The sequence below is a fragment of the Peromyscus leucopus genome, chromosome 1 (genome assembly GCF_004664715.2).
Source record: "Peromyscus leucopus breed LL Stock chromosome 1, UCI_PerLeu_2.1, whole genome shotgun sequence".
Classification (NCBI taxonomy): Eukaryota; Metazoa; Chordata; class Mammalia; order Rodentia; family Cricetidae; genus Peromyscus; species Peromyscus leucopus.
In genome coordinates this window covers 145608067-145632881 of record NC_051063.1, presented here as the reverse complement: position 1 = coordinate 145632881, position 24815 = coordinate 145608067, and the positions used below count along the sequence as shown (strand labels likewise).

Genomic DNA, 24815 nt, shown 5'->3' with positions numbered 1-24815 from the left:
GTTCTGTTACTAAATTAGGAAGCTAAAGTAGGCAATGTCTGGGCCAACAACAAACTAAAAAGGCTCGGCATCATTAGCTCGCAAGTCTCCTTAAAAGCCAGATCATTAGAAGATATTTAATTTTTAATTAGAGATACCAAAGTAATTTAGCCTAATAAGGAGCAATAGTAGAAATAATTAAACGAAGACAAAAAAGAGAAATCCAAGCATTTAACAGTGTGTTCTTTGGGAATAACCTTCATTTTGATGTTGAAAAGAAACCAGCGCTTGAAGTTCAAAGTCTCAATGGTGGATGCTGACATTCTGCCGTGTGTTTCCATGCAGTGGAAGAGCCAGGCGAAGTTCACCACAGCTTTACAAAGACAGGCATAGTGTCTGGAGAACTCAGCTTAGGAAGCAGAATAGAGCAGCCAGGGAGACTTGGAGAGGGATTTCAAGAAAATAGTTACTTTATAAACGACAAAAATACAGAGGAAAAGATGTGATTTTCCTCTTCCCAACCTATACTGGTCTCTAGGCAGCATATCATAAGGTTTTTAAAAGGACTGTAGTTATTAATTAGCATTCCCTAAACTATTTTAAAATCACCCTTCTATTTTATCAAAAGCTAATGCCTGAATTCTGAAGGTGTTGGGAATATTTTAGTTCTAAGAACATCTGAAAAGTATTTCCACTATAAACACTGTTAGGCATTCATAAATTTCAGAGTCCTGTTTATTATACTTCAGTTCTACGAAATAAGAAAAGTAAATGTGTATTTACTATGCAGTCCTTATTTTCCATGGTTTATGTATTCAAGCACCAGATTTAAAATTACAGAAGGTTCACAATGGCTGAGTGTGGTAAGGAGCCCTGAAAGCCCAGTCACCGTGAGCATTTCTTACCCACCTTCTAGCCCAATACAGCCAGTTCTACAATTCCCGATGGTTCGGCATGCTTCCTCTACTGACTCTGATGTACTTACATGACATCTACAGGAGTTCATGATGGACGGAGGGGACGTGGCAAGTGAGCAAACCCAGAGCCTGTCACGTGCATCATTCAGCTCCATTCCTCTCATCTGGACACCCACGAAAAGCAAGGCAGGCCCCTGGGAAGGGGCTGGGCCTTTCCATCTCAAGTCTGTTCTGTCCCTCAGACTAGAGGCGATGAGACCAGGTTGGACCTCCCTGATCTATTCCATCACGTCCCTGGGCTGTTGTGCAGGCACCAAAAAATAAGAGGAGGAGCAGGCACAAGTGTTTACATAAATAAAAACAAGAAATAGACTGGGTGATTAAAATTATACCCAGCAGTGTAATAGTCTCTACAGACCACTTTGGTAAAAGGTCCTTTAGGCCCTAATCCTCATCACACAATTCATATGTACATAAAGAAACATGGAATAAACTCAGTGTCAGAAAAGGAAAATGGGGGAGGGGGCTGGAGAGATGGTTCAGCAGTTAAGAGCATTTGCTGTTCTTACAGAGGACAGTGTTTCAGTTCGCAACATGGTAGCTCACAACAGCCTATAATTCCAGTCACAGGAGAGCCAGTGCCCTCCTCTTGGCTTCTGAGGTACCAGGCATGCACATGGTACACTACATACATGCAGGCAAAAACTCATACACATAAAATAAAAAACAAATCTTAGAAAGATTCAAGGACGTCAAAAGACACCCATAAGAAGAAGAAAGTTGGACATCTTTCCACTGCCTCATTAAAACCCTACTTTAGTAATCAGTAATCAGGGCACGGGGCCCTGAAGAGGAAAGGGGAGAATAGCTTCCACAATTAAACCTCTAGGTTGATGGATGACCAACATTTGGCAGAAAAGCCAGGTAATTTGACAAAGATATAGCCTTTTCAATAAATTGAGCAGGAACAGCTAAATATGGGGGGAAAGCCTCAACCCTTACCTACAACATGCATAATAATTAATCTGCAATGGATTAAGACATACACGAAGGAGACAAAACAAACTTAAAGGATGAACATTTTGCGACCCAAAGTTTGGCAAACATTCCATAACTATACCATCAATAACACGATCTACAAAACAGAAAATTGGTAAATTTGGCATCACTAAATTTTTAAGTGTCTGCTCTTTTTTAAAAAAAAATCATTAAAATATAAACACAAACCACCGCAGACTAAGTAAAAACATGTCCAGGTCATCTATCTGAGAAAAGGTTTTTATGCAGACAAGAATAGGGACCAGCCACAGGTGTAAGGGGCATTTAGGAATTGTTTTAGTTTTTGCAAACTGTATACCAACTCCGCCTCAGCATGAAGGCAGCCATAGACGACAGTTTGTATAAGAATGGACATGGCCATGTTCCAGCAAAACTATTCGCAACCTCAGACTTGCTCTGCTTCCTCACCGTTCTGGGCTGATCCGGATTCTATGAAAGCTATTTCACAGCTCTAAGTTGTAGAAAACTGACAACAATATAAAATCATCTTTATTTACAAGCATGTGTCTATTACCTCTGATGGAAGGTGGCCCTTTGGCTCCATGGAGAAAGCTGACTCTGGTGTTGTTACAACATGAATTTTAATATCACTCATCTCTAGTTTGTCCATTTTGTGGATTTTCCTTTGAAATAGTTACAAGATCTTATCAATTTCCCCGTTGATGAGCTAAATAAAAGTTTTAACACATTGAAAGTCTTCAGCTGTGTGGGAACCACAAACCCAGGTTTTTTTGTAAACGTGATGCTCAAAGCCCCAAATGAACACAGAACCTCAGAATATACAAGGAAAGCTTATAACCCAACGTCAAGAACACAAACACCATGCCGACACCTAGGGGCTGCGCAATGGCTCAGCAGACGCAGGCGGACATGCAGACGGGGACATCTGGACAGCTGTGCTCCAGTGAGACCAGCCACAGCGGCCAGCTCTGGATGTCACTGAGAGAAGACACAGCACGACTGCGGAATAATTCTGATACCAATGTTAAGACTCTGCATGCACATAAAGAAGAAAAAAAGATTTAAAAAGAACGAAACGGCTATTTTATGACTAAATATCTGAAATAAATACTTTACTAAAGAAATGACAAATAAACACATAGAATATATTATTAGTCTTTAGTTAGTAGTAAAATGCAAACCAAAGCTGCAAACAGATTCTGCTCCATGGCCAATGGAACAAGTACAGTGGGAAAAGATGGAATGGACCAAATGTAACAAGGATAAGACAGAGCCAGAACCTTCAACATGTTATCAGGAATGCAGATGGCACAGGCTCTTTGGAAATACAAATTAGAAGTTTCTTCTAGTCAAAAATCCACTCACCATATAGCCCAGCAGCAATTCTACTCAGAGGTATTTGTGGAAGAGAAAGGAAAACACATATCCACAATAACCTTGTTTACAAGTGTTCACAGTAACACTATTCATAACAGTCCCAAGTAGAAGCCATCTAAATTATCAGTCAACTGTTGAATAAACAAAACACGGCTCATCCATACTATAAAAATACTACTCGGCAGTAAAAAGTAACAGACTAGTAAGACTCGTGTTTCCTGACAGTACACACAAAAACACTGCACTACGTGAACCAGCCACGCAGAAAGGCCACATGTCACATGATTCCATCCAGGTGAAAATTTTGAAAAAGTTTGCATGACCAGTGGTTGGGAACAGAGCATGGCAGCAACAGGAACTTGAAACTGATGGAAATGTTTTAACTGGATTACAGAGAGTATTCCTAAATTTGTGTATATTTTAAAAACTTATCAACTATGTGCTTAAAATGGTATATTTTATAGTCTATAAATGATACCTCAATCAAGTTATTAAAATCATTAGGATAAAAATTTAATTACTAACTCATGCCAGAAACAAAATTACTGGTATTGTCATAAAGTTGAACAACATATTACTAAAAAGATTATTCAGTGTCCTGTACAGAGAAAAGAAGTGTACAGATAGAGACTGTAAATTAGCTATAGACAATGTGCTGGAAATAAGGAAATTGGGCTTTTCCTTCTCATTGTGCTACTCATCATAGAAGTGTTTTAAATTCAGAAGCAGTTCACATTTCTGTGTGGACAGAAAACAAGCTTATTTAGACATCACACCCTTGTACTGGATCCTTCAGGAACAAACGTCAAATTTCAAATTTCATTTTATGTCGTGGATGTTGAACTGTAGTGGGAGAGGTCTCTCAGAACGCATGTAAAACCTCTCTACCCCACTGGAAAATAAAATGAAAACAGGGATAAAACCCCACTAATTTGGAGGGAGGGGCAGTGCTGGGAACTGAACCCATCTGCTGGGCAAACACTCTCCTACTGACATGCACACCCAGCTCCAAGTCACACGGATTTGACAGGCATTTGTTTTATTAAACATTTATAGTACTTAAAGTTCCATGGAATTTCAAGTACGGCAAACTTCAATAGCTCTATGGATAAAGCTCAGAAACAGTGTCATCACAGATCCAAATCAAACCAACAATAGTAGATGAAGCAATACAGCCATGGTATTCTAGAAAAGATTCTTAAATACAAGATAGGTAAACGTATTAGTAAGCACTGATTAATCAAACTGGTTTATTTATATTAAGAGCCACAAAACAAAAAAACTTGAAACATCCCTTTCCCTTGCCCTTCTATTCATCTGTCTGTGTGTAGGTGTGGGCCCGTGTTCCACAGGACACACACAGAAGTCAGAGGACAGACAATGTGTGGATACCAGGTCTCCCTTCCACCATGTGGATCCTGGGGACTGAACTCGGGTCATCAAGCTTGGTGGCAAGGACCCGTATCTGCTGAGTCACGTTTCAGGCTTGGTATTTGGTTCTTAGATAGCTAAATAATTGAGAGAGCTGACCTCTGTAAAATACAACTTCAATAATGCCACAGAATCCTATCACTTACAGTGAAGAAATCTATCTCTGAGCAAGCCATTCTCTGAGTTCAGACCATGAGAAAAAATGTCACCAGAATTAGGTCTGTGTTGTCGGCTGTTGTGACATAACACGGGGAAAGTCAACTTGAAGGACAAAGATGTATTCAGGTCATGGTGTTAGAAGCTTCACTCACGGTCATGAGACTCCGCTATTTCTGTGCCGTGGCCAGCTGAGCATCATGGCAGGGAGCATGTGGCACAGCAAAGCTGCTCCCCTTATAGCAGCTGGAAAGAGAGAGGGTGGGGCTGGGCACAAGGTACACCCTCCAAAGACGTGCCCCCAGTAACTCACTTCCTCCAAGTGGGCCAGGTCTCCTCGGGTTTCCACTGCCTCCCAACAGTAACACCAGCTGGAAGCCAAATTCTCAGCCCATCAAACTGGGGGTGGGGGTGGGGGACATTCCAACCCCCCCATAGCACGATGCCAGGCTTTAACTCTCTCCAGATCATATGAAGAGCAGGGATGTCAGCAGACCCAGCCAAGGAGCAGAGGAAACGCTTAACTAACCCTTGATATTTGTCCTCAGCATATAAGGACATTCCTCTCTGCCGCCTTTCCTCACTGCAGCAGCCAAGAGTCTTGACATCAAGGTTCTGGGGGGTTTGTTTTTACATCTCTGAACAAATGCACAGAGAAAACTGAGCCGGCTATAAAATCATCTGATGAAAATGGTGATCTGAAAATTAAACAAAGCACTCCAATGCCAACTGTTAGGCGTGTTGGGAAGGGTTGCTAACAAGCAATATCAAACTGCATTTCTTTAATTGGTTCTCATTACATCGGCTCCTAGGCAAATTGTAAGGCTTCTCATTCATTAAAATAATCATTAACCATAAAATCACTTACAGACTAGATCATCAGATTTAAATTAAAACCTTTAATAGGGTTAAGACAAAATTTGCAGATGAAATAAAGCAACAATTGCGCTTCAAATAACTGAAATATAAAACGCATTGTTTCACATACTGAAAACATTGCTTTGAAAGATATATGTATTTTTGCTATATATGCCTCCAGTTCTGTCTTCTTCAAGTGTCAAGTCTGATGGGAAACTCTCATTTCCTAGCTATATCACCAACAGTAGTAGTAGACTGTTATCTCACATAAGCGGTTCTAAGACAACAACCTCTAGGTTTTATTCCCAGGATAGTCATTGATGAGATATCCTGACCAAAGTAACTGAAGGGAGAAAGGCCTTAGCCGGCTCACAACTGCAAGGTAGAGTCCACTAGTGCAGGGAAGCCAAGGCTTGCAGCAGCAATGCACTGATGCATGCATGCTAGTGCTCTGCTGTCTCTCACAGGGGTAGACGCGCCCACCTAAGTTCATGTAATCAGCATAAACCCCAGAGAACAACCTAATCTGGATGAGCCTTCACAGACACCGCCTTCCAGGGCAATCTCGACTGTGTCAAAGTGACACAGCCATCACAACATGAATGTAATCCCTGTTCATGTGCCCAAATGCACCTTATTTCCATGGCTTGGTTAGTAAATGCAACACATCAAACGCTGCTAAACCAAGAAAGCTGTGTTTGATACCTAAAAGTTCTCTATAATAAAAATGATACAAGTTCTGCGAAACATCAAAAGATTTGATAGGAACCGCTCCACGCCACCTCTGAACACTGAAAGCTCATTTAGACACAAAAGAACTCACTCTCCGAGGGCTCATGGACAGGTTGTACCTAAGGAAAACCATTTCATTGTCCTCGAGAAAAATCACCCCAGAAGATTCAGAACATTTCTATATTCATCAGGCAGTTAAAAACATTCTGACTTCTTGGTTTTCAACATTAAAAAATCGTTCTAAACCTGGTACAGGCTTCTATCATAGCAGACACAACTGATTTTACAGTATAACTAAGGAAACATTTCATCGAGTCTCGGGGAACTCTGGGTTATCTGCAGTGCATGATGCACACTAGGAGACAGGTGTCTGCGTTGACAAACCACCTACACACCAGAGTGCTCCCTGGGGTGGGACTTTTTTTTTTTTTTTTTTTTTTTTTTTGCTTCGAGACAGGATTTTGATGTGTAGCCCTGGCTGTCCTGGAACTTGCTCTGTAGACCAGGCTGGCCTATAACTCAGAGATCCATGTGCCTCTGCCTCCCAAGTGCTGGGATTAAAGGTGTGCACCAACACCATGGCCGCCGCCGCCACCACCACCACCACCACCACCAGCACCGGGCAATCGACCTCAGCAGCATCACTGTGGTCCCTACATAGCAGCATCACTGCGATCCCTACATAGTAGCATCACTGCGGTCCCTACACAGCAGCAGCACCGCGGTCTCTACACAGCAGCATCACTGTGGTCCCTACACAGCAGCATCACTGCGGTCCCTACACAGCAACATCACCGCGATCCCTACACAGCATCAAGCCCGAGGAGGCCTAGGCTGTAACAATTACAGGCACACAGACAGAAGCACTGAGTGGAGAGACTGACTATGACACAATCCGAGCTGAAGCTTCTTCACAGAGGAATGGTCCATGCGCATAAACTCAGTGTGCCTTGGCCAGCGGCAGGACAGATGGCAGAGGTGTCGTCAAGTCCCAGGCATCAACTTTGCTCCTCTTGCCTTTTTAATTATTTTAAAAAATACTGTCACAATGAACTTTTGTTGTTCAGACATTTGGCAAGTTTTCTACCATTTCCCTTCACACCTTTCCTAAAAAGGAATTATTTTCTGTATTCCACACTGAGAAGGATAAAACATTTTTTTTCTTGAGAAGAATTTTAATGGCCATTTTTATCCTCTGCTTTTGGCCAAATTGTCAAAGTTTATAAAAGTATATAAATAAAATTTACAAGCCTTAGTTCCATGTTTTTCTGAGAAAGCTATGTGTTTCGTTTAATCCAGTATACTAAGATAATTTTATATAAACACCTAAATAAAATGTTTGCATGAAGCTGCTTATATCTAATTATGCTGTAGAGGTATTTGCTACTGAGTACTGATGTGCCACACACTGTAAGTCTGTAACAGCCACTCAGAGCACACGCTCCCAGTGTGACCTCAAGACGGACACCAGAGGACGGAGGAAGGCTGCCCGCTGTTGCCCCTTCTGCTAGTCTCAAGATGGGCAACTTTTTCTCAGCTCTCTACTGAAATAATAACTAGCTATCCTGATATTCCCAATTCTTCTCTCCCCTGTCTGTCAGCCTCTTCTTTGGAAGACACAGTAAAATATTGTCCTTTGCAGCCTGAATTCAGATTCCCACTTTCTCTCGTACACAGCAGGGTTGATCTAATGCACATGTCTCATAAAGCAAGAGAAACAGTAAGTCTCCCAAGTCAGTCTGTCGACATACAGCGTTGGCCGCACACGTGTGGCCTGGTGACCCTGGAGGAGTGCTTCACGGAGGAACCACTTCTCAGATGTGTTTCCAACGGCAAAGCGGTGGGAGGCTGAACACCACCGCCTGGGAGAATGTACATTAAGGAGCAGACTATGGAGTAAAGAGACTAGATTACTGGGGCACACAATACGGTACCCTGTGTTTTGAGATTTCAGTAAGGGCTGCCGTTGAGTTGGTTGCTGAGGAGCTTCACGGAGGGCTCAATGGGATAGCTAATGAAGTCCCCAGGACCCAGTGTTCCTAGGCCACCTAGCGATCTTAGAAAGTTAGTCAATGCAGGGAGCCTGCGGTGGAACCATGTAACCAGAGTGGGAGCCACGCCTCTGAAGAACCAGTGCAGCAGCGCCTGGCACAACCTGCCAGCCCGTGCCACAGTTGGTTAGTCTGTCAATAAAGGGTAACACGCAGGGTGGCAAGCAACAGGGAGCCCGGGGGACTGAGCACTGGGTCTTCTGCGGCCTCTGCAAAAGGCCACCACAGTGACCAGTGAGCACTGTGCTCAAAGCTGCTTGGGTGTTAAGAGGTGGCCCTAAGAGGTCATCTAAACCAAAGCTCAATGGAGCAATGGACCGACTGGAAAAAAAAATCCTTTAAAGGGGGAAAAAAATCGCATTTGGAGGCTGAGTTTCAGGACCAATTCACATCAGTAATGCTGAAGGCACAGCTGTGTCTGCTGGTTACAGGAAGGACACAACCCTGCGCTTGTACATGCTTTTAGTCACTCTGGTACAATCCGTTCGTTCATGTTTTTAATTTGAGCTAAAAAGCCCTTCCTTTTTTGGTACGCAAAACAGCTTTTCAAGGATTAAAGCATTAAAAAAAAAAAGTCTGATTTATAAGCCAGATGCAAGCCTCATCTCTGCAGGCGCCTGGCCACTTTGTGTTTTCTGTCACCATGGCCCTCTGTCAGGGGAGTTCCAGGGACTGAGGGTCACAGCACTATCAAGCATGGTAGCTGGAGGATTAGCTAGTTTTCCTGTCTTGTCCAAGATGACTGGCCTTTGTGGTCTTTACAACAGTGGATCACAGAGTATTTGGCAAGTGTGCCTGCACTGATGGGGGCTTTTCCCCAATAATACTTTATTTGTAGTGTGTTCACGTTTCTCTTCATAATATATGATATGACTTTGTATCAAGTTAAAAAAGCCACCAAGAGGATATTAGGTTAGATTTGTTCAAAAGCAAACAATTTGGTGCAATGCTCAGAAAAAGTAACCTATAAATGTTTTTAAAAAGTGTGACAAACTTGAGAACACACGTGATCGAAGGTAAGCAAACCTGAGAAACCAAACAATAATGTCTGACAGAAATTCTGATGACAGGCACGGCAGGAGAACTGAAAAGAGACTCATTTCCCACCAAAACAGGAAAGAGCGACTCAAAAGGCAGCTGTTTTGGAGCGGTGAACACGTGGCACTGAACTGTGAGCTTTGAAACAAGGGAAAAAGAGATGAGGTCCACGGTGGGCCTGGCACATTCCAGGCCAGGGGACAAGTAAGGGGAACACAAACAGGCCAGCCTCACAAAGCTGACATGGCAGAAAGCAGAGTTCCAGGCAAAGAAAACACCTGGAAAACGCAGAAAAGGGAACCTAAGAAGACAAAGAAGCAAAAGGTGAAAAGGGGCCATGGTCTGAATGCTCACGATCCTCAAAATTCATGTCGAAAACTCTTCACAATACGACGGCGCTGCAAAGGGAGGCCTTAGAAAGACATTAGCTTCCGGGGGAGAGGGCCTTGTGAAGGGGATTCGACCTCAGAGACCTCTTGCCTCTTTAACCATGAGAAGACAGTGAGAAGATGCCCTTCTGCCTGTAAGCTAGGAAACAGCCTTCCTCAGACACCAAGTCTGCTGCACCTAGAGTTCAGCCTTCCCAGCCCCAGAAGCACGAGAGAGAAACATGTTGCTTATCAGCCGTGGCAGTTTTCCCGATAGCACCGGGGTGGACTGGAGCAGAGGAGCAGAAGAGCACACTGCAGCACACAGAGAGTCAGGCAGGAGACACGACGACGCATGCCCCCCAACAGCTGTCCAGCTGCACGGAAGGACCCCGCAGCAGGAGAGAAATCATGCCTGGTACTGGAAACCTAACCAGCTCCACAGAGCTAGTGAGTCGTGGACCTCAGGAAAGACTCTACACTACTACCACTTTGCTAGACCAGAATAATTCCTCACACTGCATTCTAAATCTTACACCCACAGGTAAGTATTGTTAGCACCCCTCAGCAAAGAAGTCTCTCTTTACAGCAAATGGAGACCATCACAGAAGACCACAACTGGACACAGTACAGAGATCAACAGATCATGGGGAGCCCGACGAAGACATCTCCATCCCAGCTCCTGCATCTATGGTTCAGGGAACACTGCGGAAGAGGGGGAGGAAATGTTGTAAGAACCATAATTCCAGCAAGTCAGCTGTGAAACAGTTTCTCCTAGAAAGGGCCGCATAAACGAGATCTAAACAATGGCAGTATCAGTGGGTATATTAATGTGGATGCGGGGTGGGGAGGGTGGTTATGAGGTCTCACCATATACAAAGAACTATAGGCAACTAGTGATTGCTGGGAGAATTAGCCCCTCTCTGGACTGAGCCCCTTACTGGTTGTCCAGTGCAGAGTGGTCAACCTTGAAACCATAGGCACATCAACAAAAATGGACTCAACTGGTTGTAGTTATGTATATATGTGCATACACACACATACAGATGTGTGTGTGTGTGTGTGTGTGTGTGTGTGTACCACTAAAAATCAAAGAAAAAGAGGATATCAACTTGAGAGGGGACATGGGGGAAGAAAAGGAAGGAGAAAGGGGATATAATTGTATTTCAATTAAAACATTAAAAACAACAAAAACAAAAAACTTAACAACAAAGAACAAAGTTTTAATGATATGCAGAAAAATACCAACTAATCTAACATGTAACACAGATCCACAAAGCAGCAATATGATGCAGAAAAGTATTTGAAGAAATGATAGAAAATTTTCCATGTTGGAAATAAAAAAACCCAAGAAAGATAATTATTTTTAAACGTGCACTGAAACACATCCCAGATAAGCTATGACACCAAATGAATGAAGAATACCTTCTTGCAGCAATAGTAAACCATTCCTGGGAGCGATGACAAAAACTAGCAAGAGACTTTTCATCACGTGCAATGGAGGGCAGGGGAAATGGAAAGCCACCCTTAAAGAAAGGAATCCAGCCAACTCAAAATTCCACAGTCAGAAAAATCAAGGGTAACCTTTTCACTAAAACAAAAGCAAACAACACCCCACACACACATGGCTGATTGTCCCTACACAGACCTGCCCTACAGGAAAGAGTTAAGGAAGTGTTCCACGCTAAAGAGAAATGCAAACAGCACACAGACATGCAGAGAACAGAATGAAGAGCTTGTGTGCATCTTAACATGTACAGAAATAAGAGTGTCTGGTCGGTCTGAGAGCAAGCGCCGAGGTACACGGAAACATGCACCATCAGGTTCTTACTTGACATGAGGGCGTACAGTGTCTCCTGAGGAGTAAGCTCAGGATGCACATTGTGAGCTCCAGAGAAAAACTATCACAGGAAATAAACGCAACACTGAAACATATTCAAGTTATCCAAAAGAAAACAGAAAACACACACAGGAAGATCCACAACCTATGGTGGCCAGTTATGGGAAGGGTAATTTCAAAATACAGACATTGGGATGGCAAGATGGCTCACTGGGTAAAGGTGCTCACCAGACTGATAGCTCACCAGACCGATGGCTCACCAGGTAAAGGTGCTCACCAGCAAGTCTGGTGACATGAGTTTGATCCCCAGGACCCACATGTGGAAGGAAAGAACTAACATCTTCAAGTTGTCCTCAGACCACCACACACATGCTTCAGCAAGCGCATGCACATATACACATGCATGCGCATGCGTGTCAAAAAGGTTTTAAATAAAGTAAAAATTTTAAAATTTGGACTGGAGAGATGGCTCAGCAGTTGAAGGCATGTACTGTTCTTACAAAGGATCCAAGTTTGATTCCTGTCAGACATGTTAGGTGGTGGCTCACAACCACCTGCAACTCTAGCTCCAGGTCTGACATCCTCTTCTGGACTCCACTGGCATCTGCACTCATATGCGCGCGTGCACATACGCGTGCACACACAAGCACACACACACACACACACACACACATACACACACACCTACTTAACTGCAAAATAAAGTTAAGAAGGGGCTGGAGAAATGGTTCTGCTGTGATGAGCACTCACTGTTCTTCAGAGGACCCAGGTTCTAGCCTCAGAACTCACATGGAGGTCACAACCATTTGTGACTCCAGTTTTAGGGGAGCCAGTGCCTCTTCTGGCTTCTGTGAGCACCGCACACACATGGTGCACGGACATATATATGCATGCACACAAAATTATAAAATAATAAAAAAGGGAAAAAACAAAAGAAAAAAATAGAATAGTCATAAGAGTTCTCCATTCTCTTACAATAACCAAACCACGCTGGATATGCTACATAATGGTAGTTCCTGAAATTCACTGGCAACTGAGGCAGCAATTATCCTAAGCTTACTTCAATAGGTGACAGGCTCATTTTAAAACAAAAGAAATCCCTGGCTGCTATTCCCTGTCTGAAAGAGCAGGAGGAAAAGGAATCTGCCCCAGACAAAAGCTAATGAGAAATCAGTCCAGCTGTGAAAGGCTGAAAGGTGCATTCGCAGACTGGTGCGTGTGCTCTCGCTCTCTCTCTCTCTCTCTCTCTCTCTCTCTCTCTCTCTCTCTCTCTCTCTCTCTCCTCTCTCTCTCCTCTCTCTCTCTCTCTCTCTCTCTCTCTCTCTCTCATCCTCTCTCTCTCTCTCTCTCTCTCTCTCTCTCTCTCTCTCTCTCTCTCTCTCTCTCTCTCTCTTTCTCTGATGTAATCTTCCCAGGGTACTCAGAGGCTTTCAGCTAGGGAAAACTGGGGGATGGAGATAATAAGAATGCCAAGAGAAACTTCTTGGAGGCAAGAACTCCTCAGAATACAGAGAAGCCAATCCAGGCCCCAGTGGGACGGCAGGAAGTGCTCTCACGGGGCTGGAGCGAGGGGCAGGTCGAAGAAAATTTCTCAGCAATCGGAAAAAGCCAGTCACCAACATGTCAAACAGGAAGCTATCTCCTGCAATCCAAAGGGAAGGTTCTGAATAGCCATAAACACACAAGAAGGTACCTGCCACTCTCGGGCAAGAGAAAAATACAAAGTAAATACAAAATGAAACAACTATTTTTATACCCAATAGCACTGCTAAAAATAAGCAGTAGAAACACACAGGACCACCAGTGGGGGAGGCCAGGGCTTATGCTGCTGAGGTGAGGACTGGGAGGAGAGGCCAGGGGTTTCCTGACAGTGCAGGAGGAGAACTGGGCGGCCACTTTGAAGGCTGCTGGGAAGAGTCTTAAGAGTTAAATGTACAGCTACCTTATGAAGCAACAACTTTTTTCCTCTTGAGATATTTTACCCCAAAGAAATAAAAAGGTATGTCTACAGAAAGCCATGTTCCATTATGTTCTGTTAGCTTTCATTTGAAAACCCTGCATGCTCAAGAGGAACTGAATCCTTATGCAATGGAACACTACTTTGAAATAAAAACCAACATAGTACAGGTACGTGCGGCAGCCTGAGTGCCCCAAGAAACCACTCTCAGTGAAAGAAGTCACACACAGGGAGAGCATACGTCAGGGCAAGAGTATAATAAAATATGTGACAGAGATGGCTCAGAGGTTAAGGGCACTGGCTGCTCTTCCAGCGGTCCTGAGTTCAATTCCCAGCAACCACATGGTGTCTCACAACCATCTGTAGTGAGATCTGGTAGCTTCTTCTGGGCTGCAGGGATAGGTGCAGACAGAACACTGTATACCTAATAAGTAAATAAATCTTAAAAAAATGTGATATGATAACAGAAGGGACTACTTGGAGATAAGGGAGGAGATAAGCAGAGTGGGAGGTAGAGGGTAGGGGGCAATAAGAACAATATCATGATATATATGGATGAAAATGTCTCAACGAAACCTATGGCTAACTAAAAAAAATGAAAAAATATGTCAGAACAAAATCTATTTATTTTGAATAATTAATGTACAGTGACAGGGCCAATGAGATGGATCAGCAGCTAAGAGCAATTGCTGCAAAACCCAATGGCTGGAGTCTGATCCCTGGAACACACATAAAGGTTTAGGACAGAACCGACTCCAAAAAGTCATCCCAGCTTCCATACATGCGCCATGGTATACCTCACATACCCACACGTCAGTATCTCACATAATAATAAAATATTTATATATGCTTCGTTCATAAAAACATGCATTAATATATTGTAAAAAAAAAAAGTTAAGTGTTTTAATTTACAAAAGAAATACAAAGACCATGCTGCACCGCTCCATTCACACTCCATTCATCCCTAGACTAGTCCTCAGAAGAGGCTTTGGCAATTCCTTCATCCTGTTTTATCTAGTGTTCTCTGCACGCTGTAAAGTATCTGCATTCAGGTGAGTCAAAAAAGATCACAGAGAAGAGCAGCAAGCATATTACACAAGGTAGAGAGGTGACAGAACAGTCCACACCATCCAGGGACACACTAGCTATGGATGTCATGGCTGACTCTGACTTCCTAACCATTAACAGGGGAGTGTGGGGCACAACATGGCACAGAGGTGATGGGATCAGTGTGCTTCAGCTCCACACCTCAGACAAGCAGCTTGAGCCTTGGAGGTGACAGGGGTGTGGAGCAGTTGGCTGTAGCTCACAGAGGCCAGCTAGAATTAGCTCAAATAGAAAGCCTGCACGACCCAAGAACAGAGAAAGCCTGCGTGACTAAGAACAGAGCCAGGGAGTGGAATACTGAAGGACAGGAAGATGAGTCAAGCTATTTGGTACTTCATCTCCCCTTTTCTTTTATTCGAATACACCTGTCTATCACCTAGCTCCCGGGAAGATATCACCATATGGTGTGATAATTCAGAAAATAAGGGAAACTGATTTTGACGCCCCCCCCCCAACACCCATTCTTCCCCCATTCTCTCTCTCCCACCAGTCTCTGCCCACCTTCCCAGGGAAACACTGCTCCTGCTTCTTCCAGGCCCCCACAACTGAGCAGCTGAACGAGGAGAAGACAAAGGCACACTACAGAGAACAGCAGTACTCTGCGATCCAATAGAAGAGGGAAGAGAACCTGTAGAAAGGTGAGTAGTATCAAGAAGCGCCCTCTAATGTAAGTCATAGGCAAGTTTCAGAATCTGAGAGAACACTGGGCTTCATGGCGATCTGAACATGCTAAGATTGTGCATGCTTAAAGCAGTTCTGAGAGCTCTGACTGTCCTTACAGCCAGGCTTTTACATGTGTGCTTGTTGTGTTAATTCTACATCCTGAACATTTTTCATATTTCAATTAGTGGCTATGAAGCGCGCGCACACACACACACACACACACACACGCATGTACTTGCTAGCACATACCACACACACACCAAACAAACCAACCACCACAGTAAGATGGGAAGCCTTTGAGGGAACCCAGCATGAAGAACAGCCACATAACAGCGTGGACTACGTAGAAGGAGTTACCATCACATGTCAGCTAGTGTCTACTGCCACCAAGGAACAACTCCTGAGACCCACCTTCCTTTTCTTTATACCATGTCTCCAAACACAGCCAAACATGGGGGAGCCGTTTAGACTTGGCCCCAACCAGTCAGATATTTGAAACAACTTCACAATGAGCTGCGTGAATGTGAGGCGAGGAAGCAGGAGGGCCCGTCCAGCACTACACAGGATGCCTAGGAAGAAAAGCACCTATTCTTGGCCAGGCGCAGTGGCACATGCCTTTCATCTCAGCACTCGGGAGGCAGGGACAGGTGGATCTGTGGAGTTCCGGGACATCCAGGGCTACACACTGAAACCCAGTTCAAAACAAAACCAACGAACAAAACTTCCTCCGGGCTCTCCAAAAAGTCACTACTTAAAATGCCGAGTTGCTACAGAATAAAATATCGCTCCAAACAAGAAGAGCCAAGTGCAGACAACAGAAAAAAGCTAGGAAATTAAAATAAAAAATGCATGCCTGAATTCTCATGGAACGGAAGTGTAGACAAAACAAGTTATATGAAAGCAGTCAGGAAATATACACCTTCAGTGGTTAGTAAGAGGCAGTCAGGTGGTGTCAGAAGAACACCATTAACTTCTGGGAATGCACTGGACGGAAATGACCACATTCCACCACAAAATGTGATGCACAGGAAAGAAAGAACGGAACACTCACAGGGAACCAAAGTGCTCCGTGTCCTTGCATGTATGTAAGTGTAAGCAGGGTTTGCAAACCCTGCAGTGGATCCACGCATTTCATTCTCTAGTTTGGTTTTGGGGACAGGGTCTCTTGGACCTCAGGCTGGCCTTGAACCCACCATGTAGCCAAGGCCAACTTTGACCTTCTGATCTTCTTGCATTACTGTACGAGATTTGTAGAGCTGGGGATTGAACCCGGGGCTTCAAACATGCTAGGCAAGCACTCTATCAACTGAGCTACATTCCCAGGCCCTGCTATGCATCTGTTAGTGCCAAATATGAAAGCTTCTATCCCTGTTGCTACATTTCCAGGCGGTCTTCAAGGGAGCATCTAATTCTCCGGCTATCTAAAAAGAGACACTTGAAGGCTGGCACGATCAAACACAGGTGGCACATGATAAACCCTGAAAATCATGTTCTTTACTGACTTGAAAGTGTTTGCACCGAATACAGCTGGAAGCGGTGAGACTTGTTATGAGGTTATATATTAACTTCTTAATTCTATTTTTACCAAAAACACCATAAGCATCTGAGTTCACTTCCATACAAGCATCTTGCCTGGCAGTGACAGGAAAGGACACTGATCATAACGCACTCCTGCGGTGGGCCAGGATAAACACTACCTTCTTACATTTCCACCAGAAGAACCCTTAGTCGTGTTTTACCTACATCCCTTTGTTTCATCTCGAAATAAACAGATACTTGCAAATACATTGACACATCCCACTGCATACAGTGATAAAAGCAGATTCGTGACGCACAAGAAACTATACAGACAGGGATTACCTGGAGGTAGGAATTGTAGTTGGTTGTTAGCTAATCGAAGATGACGTAACGCTCTCAGACGACCAATTTCCGGGCACACAATCTCTAAGGCATTGTCACTAAGGTCCAGACACTGAAGTTTGACAAGGGACCCAATGGCTTCCGAGAGAAAAGACAGGGAAGGCAGAATGAGTGTGACGTAAGTGATCTCAGATGAAATGATCTAATCTCCACTCTCCCATCTTTGACAAAACAGTGAAAACAAAAGTTACGAAAGTGATAAATATTTCCACCTTGAGATAAAATGTAACTTAACAAAATAACAAATAAAAATGTCAAAACAATGGGGGAAATGTGTGACTAAATAAATCATTCAAAGATGAACCCAGCTGTGATGGCAAACACCAGCAGCCACTGTCCCGGGGAGGGGGAGGCGGGAGGGTGGAGTCTGAGGCCAGGCAGGACATAGGGGCCTGTTCTCAGACCGGGGTGGGGTGGGCGGGGGCGGGGTGGGGGTGGGGGTGGGGGTGGGGGGTGGGGGGGGTAGGGGTGGGGGTGGGGTGTAACTAAGAGCAGGCAGGCAGGCAGGCAGGGGCTCGGGCTCAGTTGGTAAGTGCTTGTCTTGTAAGCAAGGAAACCCGGGGCTCACTCACTGGCCAGCCAGGCTAGCCTACTTGGTGAGCTCCAGGCCAGTGAGAGATTTCCCCCAAAGAGTAAAAACTAAATTAAAAAAAAAAAATTAAAAGGAAGGTATCTGAGGAACAAGTCACAAGGTGGTTCTCTCTCCCTCTCTCCCTCTCCCTCTCTTTCTCTCTCTCTCTCTCTCTCTCTCTCTCTCTCTCTCTCTCTCTCTCTCTCTCACACACACACACACACACAAACTTTAAAGAATATACGATTTTATATGTAACTAAATTCTTAGTTTGTCCCATTTAGTACTTATTTCACTGTTTCCCGGCAGCAGTTTATTTAGTAATTTACCTGGCCATTTATTATCCTTTTAGACTTATCTATTTAGTCATAATTCTCAACAAAGTAAAAAGTCCTTTAGATTAAAATTCCCTAACACACCAACCAAAATGGGTTTAAAGAGATAATTTCATCCACTCATAAAGCAAAATATAAACTACATAGTTTTCAAACTAAAAATTCCAAGTGCGCTTACCTTCTGGAACCACAACTATGTTATTTGAGTGAAGGTACCTGTGACAGAAGGGGAAGTAGCTGTTATTATTCAGTATTTTGCCAGACAAGCAGTTAATACAAGCTCATTTGAAAACTTATCAAATATAAGGTAAGACTTCCTTTCATACCGTAACGTCAACCCAAAACACAGAGATAACAGCTAAGTAACAATACCTTGAGAATAATAGCTTATGCTATATCACAAATATTAAATCTATCTTCTGTCTCAGTCATTTTAAAATCATTAATATAAAAAAAATGAGGTATCTTTCAGCCTCATTAAAAGATTACTAATTTCTGCAGTCCATTTAAATTATTCAGTTTTCAGAAAAACATCTATTGTGTAAGAAAAATATTAATACCTAGTGAGTAGGAGGAGACACCAGTTTTCCTTTCTAAAATGTAACTTAGCTAAAGATATTTCTAACTGGCTCGGCCATTAAGAGCCGCCTGCTACACTTTCAGGGGACCTGGGTTCAGTTCCGCACCCACTTGGTGGCTCATAAATGTCTGTAATTCCAGTTTCAGAGATCAAACACCCTCTTCTTAACTCCACAGGTACCAGGCACACACATCGGCCCATACATACTTACAGGGAAAACATTCAAAGATGAAAAAAAATAAACCCTTAAAGATATCTCTAGTTGGCATGTGTACTGTAACCCAAGAACAGGGATTAAATGTTCACTATGCATCTGTAGACACTCAGATGCCAAGGCACAGAGATTTTCCTTCTCAGCAAATGGAACTTCTTTAAAAAGACCTGCAAGTCCAGGCAAGTCTGAGTCATCACACTTCCCACTGAAGTGTCTTTAGCACACTCTGGTGGAGACTCCAGGTACCATCGGAAACAAGATAGAGCCAAACACCATGACTACCAGAGATCAGATAGTAGGAAGAGAAGAAAATGGGTTTTATTACTGATTTTGAGGTAAGAAAACTAGACTTTAGAATACTTTATTTTCAAACCAGTCAAATTTCCAAAAGTATTTTAAAACATAACTTTGAAAACTTCTTTTGCACTTTAAAAATCTTTAGTGAATGTCAGTGAATAACAAAAACAGAAAGTAATTTTGTGAAGCTTTTCCTATGCCAAATTAAACCAATGTTATAGAGGATGCTAACCTGTGGGTTTTCAAATCAGCTAAGCCCAGACACACTCAGCTGTGAGGCTTTTCCCCCCCCCAAAAAAATACTTAAAGGCTTTTCACTAATGGTTCTTAAGGTTTGAAACCAGCTTTTCAAAAACGGTTATGAAGAGAAGCAGCCGAGTATTCTGATCAATAACACATGCTCAAACTCCCAGCAGAACTAACAAACCTCACAACCAGAAAGAGAAGCAAGCACACCGACCGCCATCTGACCGACAAGCAGCATCCCTGTCCTGTTCCCAACACTGTCCCACCAACTGACAGAGAGGGGCCTGAGCCTGGAGCTCCTGGCCTTCTTGCCACTTGGTCGGGCGACACAGCCGTGTCTCTTGGCAACAGTCCACGCTGTAGTATTGGCGTCTATGTTTGTCAGGCAGCAAGGCCCTTGGTGACAAGCATGTGACACAATTAAACCAAGGGCACACTCCAGAATAGATTCATTCTTTGCTTTGTGTATAGGAATTGATTACACATTTTAAACGTAATACTTTGGAAGCATCTTGATTAAGGTTCTTTGTGCCAAAAGACTGTAAATAAATGTGCAGGCACACACACTGAAGTATGCAAATGTGCATTTGTTGTACTGAAAAACCAGATGCCATCACATAAAAATAGAGGCAGAGCTGGGCTTTAAAAACTGTTTCAATAAAACACTTGCCTGGAGTTCTACCTATGAAAATGTCCAAGTCACAATATATACTAAAGTATCCACTATTGTGACTGAAATTTAAAAACATATTTTAATACACTAAATGTGTCTACAGTGAAGAGGCTATGGCACTACAGTGTTCCTAATCCTGACTGTACACTGGAACCATCAGGGTCTTCAAAAGATCATCCATCAAGCATTAAATACAACACAATCTGAATTCCACAAATAGTTTTAGGATACAACCAAATGAGAATCCACTTAGTACAGGCAGCGAGCCCCTCTGTGATAACTGGGTGAGAGATATAGCAGAACACTGTACTACCTTCACTGTGTCCTTACAGTCACATGACCATGGGGACATTCCCAATACCCTCGGTCTCCTAATTTATACATAGGGACATTCCCAACACCTTCAGTCTCCTATGATCATGGGGACATTCCCAACACCTTCAGTCTCCTAATTTATAATCACAAAAGAGAGCATGTTGGCATCTCTCTGGGGGTTAGAGGAACTGATGACATGGAGGTCACAGGGAGGTGCTTGTTAGGACATGGCGAGAGGTCAGAGAGGTCAGTGAAGGTGACGTGCCTGTGCCTGCCTTTGTGTAGCTGTTAGGCTTGTGGTCACAGGCTCAGGACCTTCAATTCTATCAGTTCTTTTTAATTTCAGAGTAACTGAAACCGTCATGTTTCAAAGGAACTTGTTTTCATCCTGTTTTGCTGAAATGCTGCGGGAAATCAAATTCAATGCTAGTACCAATACCACTGGTGGGTATAGGTCACTTTGGCAAATGGCCTGGTCATTTTGTCTGGCTTTTTAATAAACTGAAACAAACTTTTACTCAGTATGGTAATGTCAGTTTCCTAGTGCTGACCAACGTCCCATGGAGTTCATGATGTTAAGCACAGGGGAGACTGGGTGAGGAGTATCCTGGCACACTCTGTGCTGTCTTTACAACTGCCCTGAACTTTATACCTAACCATTAGTATACACGTGTACTCCACGGGGAAAAGTTTTCTTTTTAATTGAAGGACAGGACTTCCACTTCTGGACACGATGGAGTAATAAGGGCCAGACTGACCCGACTTTGCGGGAAACAAGCAAAAGACAGATGGCATCTATGAAACAACTATTTTCAGACAGTGACAACAGGTGACTAAGACTATGTCTCCTAAGAATAGAACCAGCAAGGCAAGTCCCGTCATCACCTAACTGTCTGCTTGGAGGAAATTCGCGACTACGGCACAGAAGGAGAATTCCTAGATTATGGAGCCACTATGAAGCTTCAGTCAGCTAGCAGCCAAGGGAAAAGAGTTCAGGAGACGATGGACTACCCCTTGCTCCACCCCACCCCACCCCAAAAACAGCAGCCCCCAAAACTTACAGGCTTTCCTGACTCTTTGCTAAATTATAAAATGCACATACATAAGAGAAACCCTAGGCAAGCGCAGGAGAAAAGCTATCAGCTGAGCGGCCCACAGAGCTCTCTGGACTCAGGCTCACATTCAAGCACACTGCCAAAACCTGCACTCACCCAGGGCATTCAAAGGAGAGCCTAGACAGCCCGGGCCTTTGCAAAGAGAGCTAACCTATCCTTAGATCCGAGATTCCTCCTGTTCTAAGAAATTCATACAAGAACCAAACAAAAAATGCCAGGAAACAGCAACACTCAAAAGACAATAAAATGTAGACTATGGAAAATTTATAGAACACATCATCCAACGAGGAAAATGACCCCAAACTAGTAAAAACTTTAAAAAAACAAACCAATTGACACAAATAAACCCACTAAGTAAATGACTGGCAAACAAGGACATTTAAACAGCCATAATGATCACATCCTGGTCTGCACCAGCTGGCTTTGTGTGACAAACTGACACATGCTAGTCAGAGAGGAAGGCGCCTCAGCTGAGGAAATGCCTCCATGAGATCCAGCTATGAGGCATTTCCTCAATTAGTGATCAATGCAGGAAGGCCCAGTCCATAGTGGCTGGTCCCATCCCTAAGCTGCTGGTCCTGGATTCTGTAAGAAATCAGGCTGAGCAAGCCATGAGGAACAAACCAGCCAGCAGCACCCCTCTGTGGCCTCTGTATCAGCTCCTGCCTCCAGGTTCCTGTCCTGTTTGAGTTCCTGTCCTGACTTCCTTTGATGATAAAGGAAGTATAAGCTGAATAAACCCTTTCCTCCCCAACTTGTTTTTTGGTCATGGTGTTTTATTGCAGCAACAGAAACCCTAAGATGGGGTATTTAGATGAAAATTATGAACACGCTAAGAACTATAAAATATAAAGAAAAATGAAATGTCTAGAGATCAAAGACATCCATATATAAGATGAAAATACATGATATATAAAACCACTGGATGGATTTAATGTACTAACTGACCTCAAGGGCAGAAAAATACAATTGATCAAAACTGAAGCACCTGCAGAAAGACAGTGAAAAAGAACAGCCATGCTGATTATGGATGTATTAAACAGCCCAAGGAGCATGCCGGAGTCTCACAAGTAGAGGCCAAAGACAGTAGAGGCATTAGAAACATGTGCTGCAACAATGTTAAAGATCATGCAAAGGTGAAGAAAATGAATACTAGAAGCTCAGTATACTCAAAGAGGAGGGAAAAGAAAACCATGAGCGTATCAAGATGAAGTCCCTACAAGGTGGTGTAAACAGCTGGAGGCTCCCGGGGCTGTGAGGGGCAGCTCCATGAAGGCTGGCTGCGTACTCAGCGAGCAGAGTCCTGGGTGCCATCCCCAGAACCACCGACACAAAAAGAAATGAATTTTAAAAATTTCACAGGAAACTCTTCAAACTTGATCAAGAGGAGAAAAATATACCTTACACACAAAGGAGTAAGTTTAAGAGAAACAGGACACCTTGATAAACTGCAGACAGAGGGTAGTGAATGCCTCCACAATGCGGAAAGATAGAAAGGCTAACAACTAAGACGCTAATCCCAGAAACACGTCACGGAAACACACAGGAGGTGACTGAGACAACAGAAACATGACTCTTAGGGAAGGAGAAAACCACTGAGTCCCAGGCTCCTCCATCTGAGAGCAAAGCACAGTACCCAGAAGCAGAAACTGAGACACTGGATTTCATCGAGGCAGACAGCTTTTCCTCTGCAAAACTATGTCCTGGGAGAAGGACTTGTAACGGGCTGGACAAGAAGACCATAGACTACATCAGGACTATTAAATCTGAGCATAAAAACAGACAATCAGCCGGGCGGTGGTGGAGCACGCCTTTAATCCCAGCACTCGGGAGGCAGAGCCAGGCGGATCTCTGTGAGTTCGAGGCCAGCCTGGGCTACCAAGTGAGTTCCAGGAAAGGCGCAAAGCTACACAGAGAAACCCTGTCTCAAAAAACCAAAAAAAAACCAAAAAAACAGATAATCAAGGCTCAGATGACAAGTGGGTACATGAAAAGATGTTCGCCATCTCCAGCCATTAGAGAAACAAATGAAGTCCCACTGTGGTAAACCAGTCACATCAGGATGGCTGCTGGAATGAGACCCAGGACCACCACCAAACACCAGGAGGGAAGCCTCACTGGGCGTGACTGCTAATCTCCACTGTCAATTTTACCCACCTAAGAGTGACCCAGGAGACTGCGGCACACCTCGGGTGTGCCTGTGAGGGCATTTCCAGTGAGAATTAGCTGAGGAGAAAGATATGCTTTGAGTGCGTGGCACCACCTCACAGGCAGGGGCCTGGGAAGAAGCAGCAGTCTGACTAATGGTCTACATCCCAGTCTACATCCCCATCTCCACCGCCTGCCTGCACGTGGGAGAGCTGCCTCTACCATCCCCAGGTGAGCCAGGCTGCTGTACCTTCCCTGCTCCTCACTGAGATCCCTTAGAAACTGTGAACCAAAGTCTCTCTTTCCCCTAAGTTAGTGGTTCTCCACCTGTGGGTCACAGCCCCTTTAGGAAACCTCTATCTCCAAAAATATTTCCATTACAATTCATAACAGTAGCAAAATTACAGTTATGAAGCAGCAATGAAAATAACTTTATGGCTGGGGGTCCCCACAGCATGAGGCGCTGTATAAAGGGTCGCAGCGTTGGAAGGCTGAGAACCACCGCCCTAAGTTGTTCCTGTCAGGGATCTGTCGCACTCAGGCACAGTGACTAACAAGCTGGGCGTGTGGTCCATGCCTGCTTCTCAGCACTTGGCAGGTAGAGAGGCAGAAGGGTCAGGAGTTTAGGTCATTCTTGTCTACATGGCAGGTCTGAGGCCAAGCGGGGCTTTGTGAGTTCCTGCTGGGGGGAGAATTCTGCCACACCAGGGAAATGTCAGGTGGTACAGCTATAATGATTTGGCAGTTTCTTAAAAAAAAAAAAAAAAAAAAAAAAAAAAACCTAATAATTCTGAGCAAAAGTGATAAAGAGCCTCTTTTCCATAAAATCAATGAGAACACTGTGAAATTTTTCAGAAGCAGCACACACAAGACTATGGTCAACTAGCCCAAGGCCTGCAGTGACAGG

General features: G+C 43.8%; 1 protein-coding gene across 2 annotated transcripts in view; it reads right to left on the bottom strand.

Annotated features, from left to right (window-relative positions):
• Lrrc28 (leucine rich repeat containing 28) overlaps positions 1-24815 on the bottom strand; it is a 124819-nt gene that overhangs the window by 80386 nt on the left and 19618 nt on the right. For both annotated transcript variants that reach the window (XM_028872794.2, XM_028872795.2), the window contains exons 4-5: positions 18499-18536; positions 17355-17492 (exon numbers count right to left, since the gene is read on the bottom strand). In XM_028872794.2, the coding sequence (XP_028728627.1) occupies positions 17355-17492; positions 18499-18536 (176 nt within the window). The remainder of the gene's footprint in view (positions 1-17354; positions 17493-18498; positions 18537-24815) is intronic.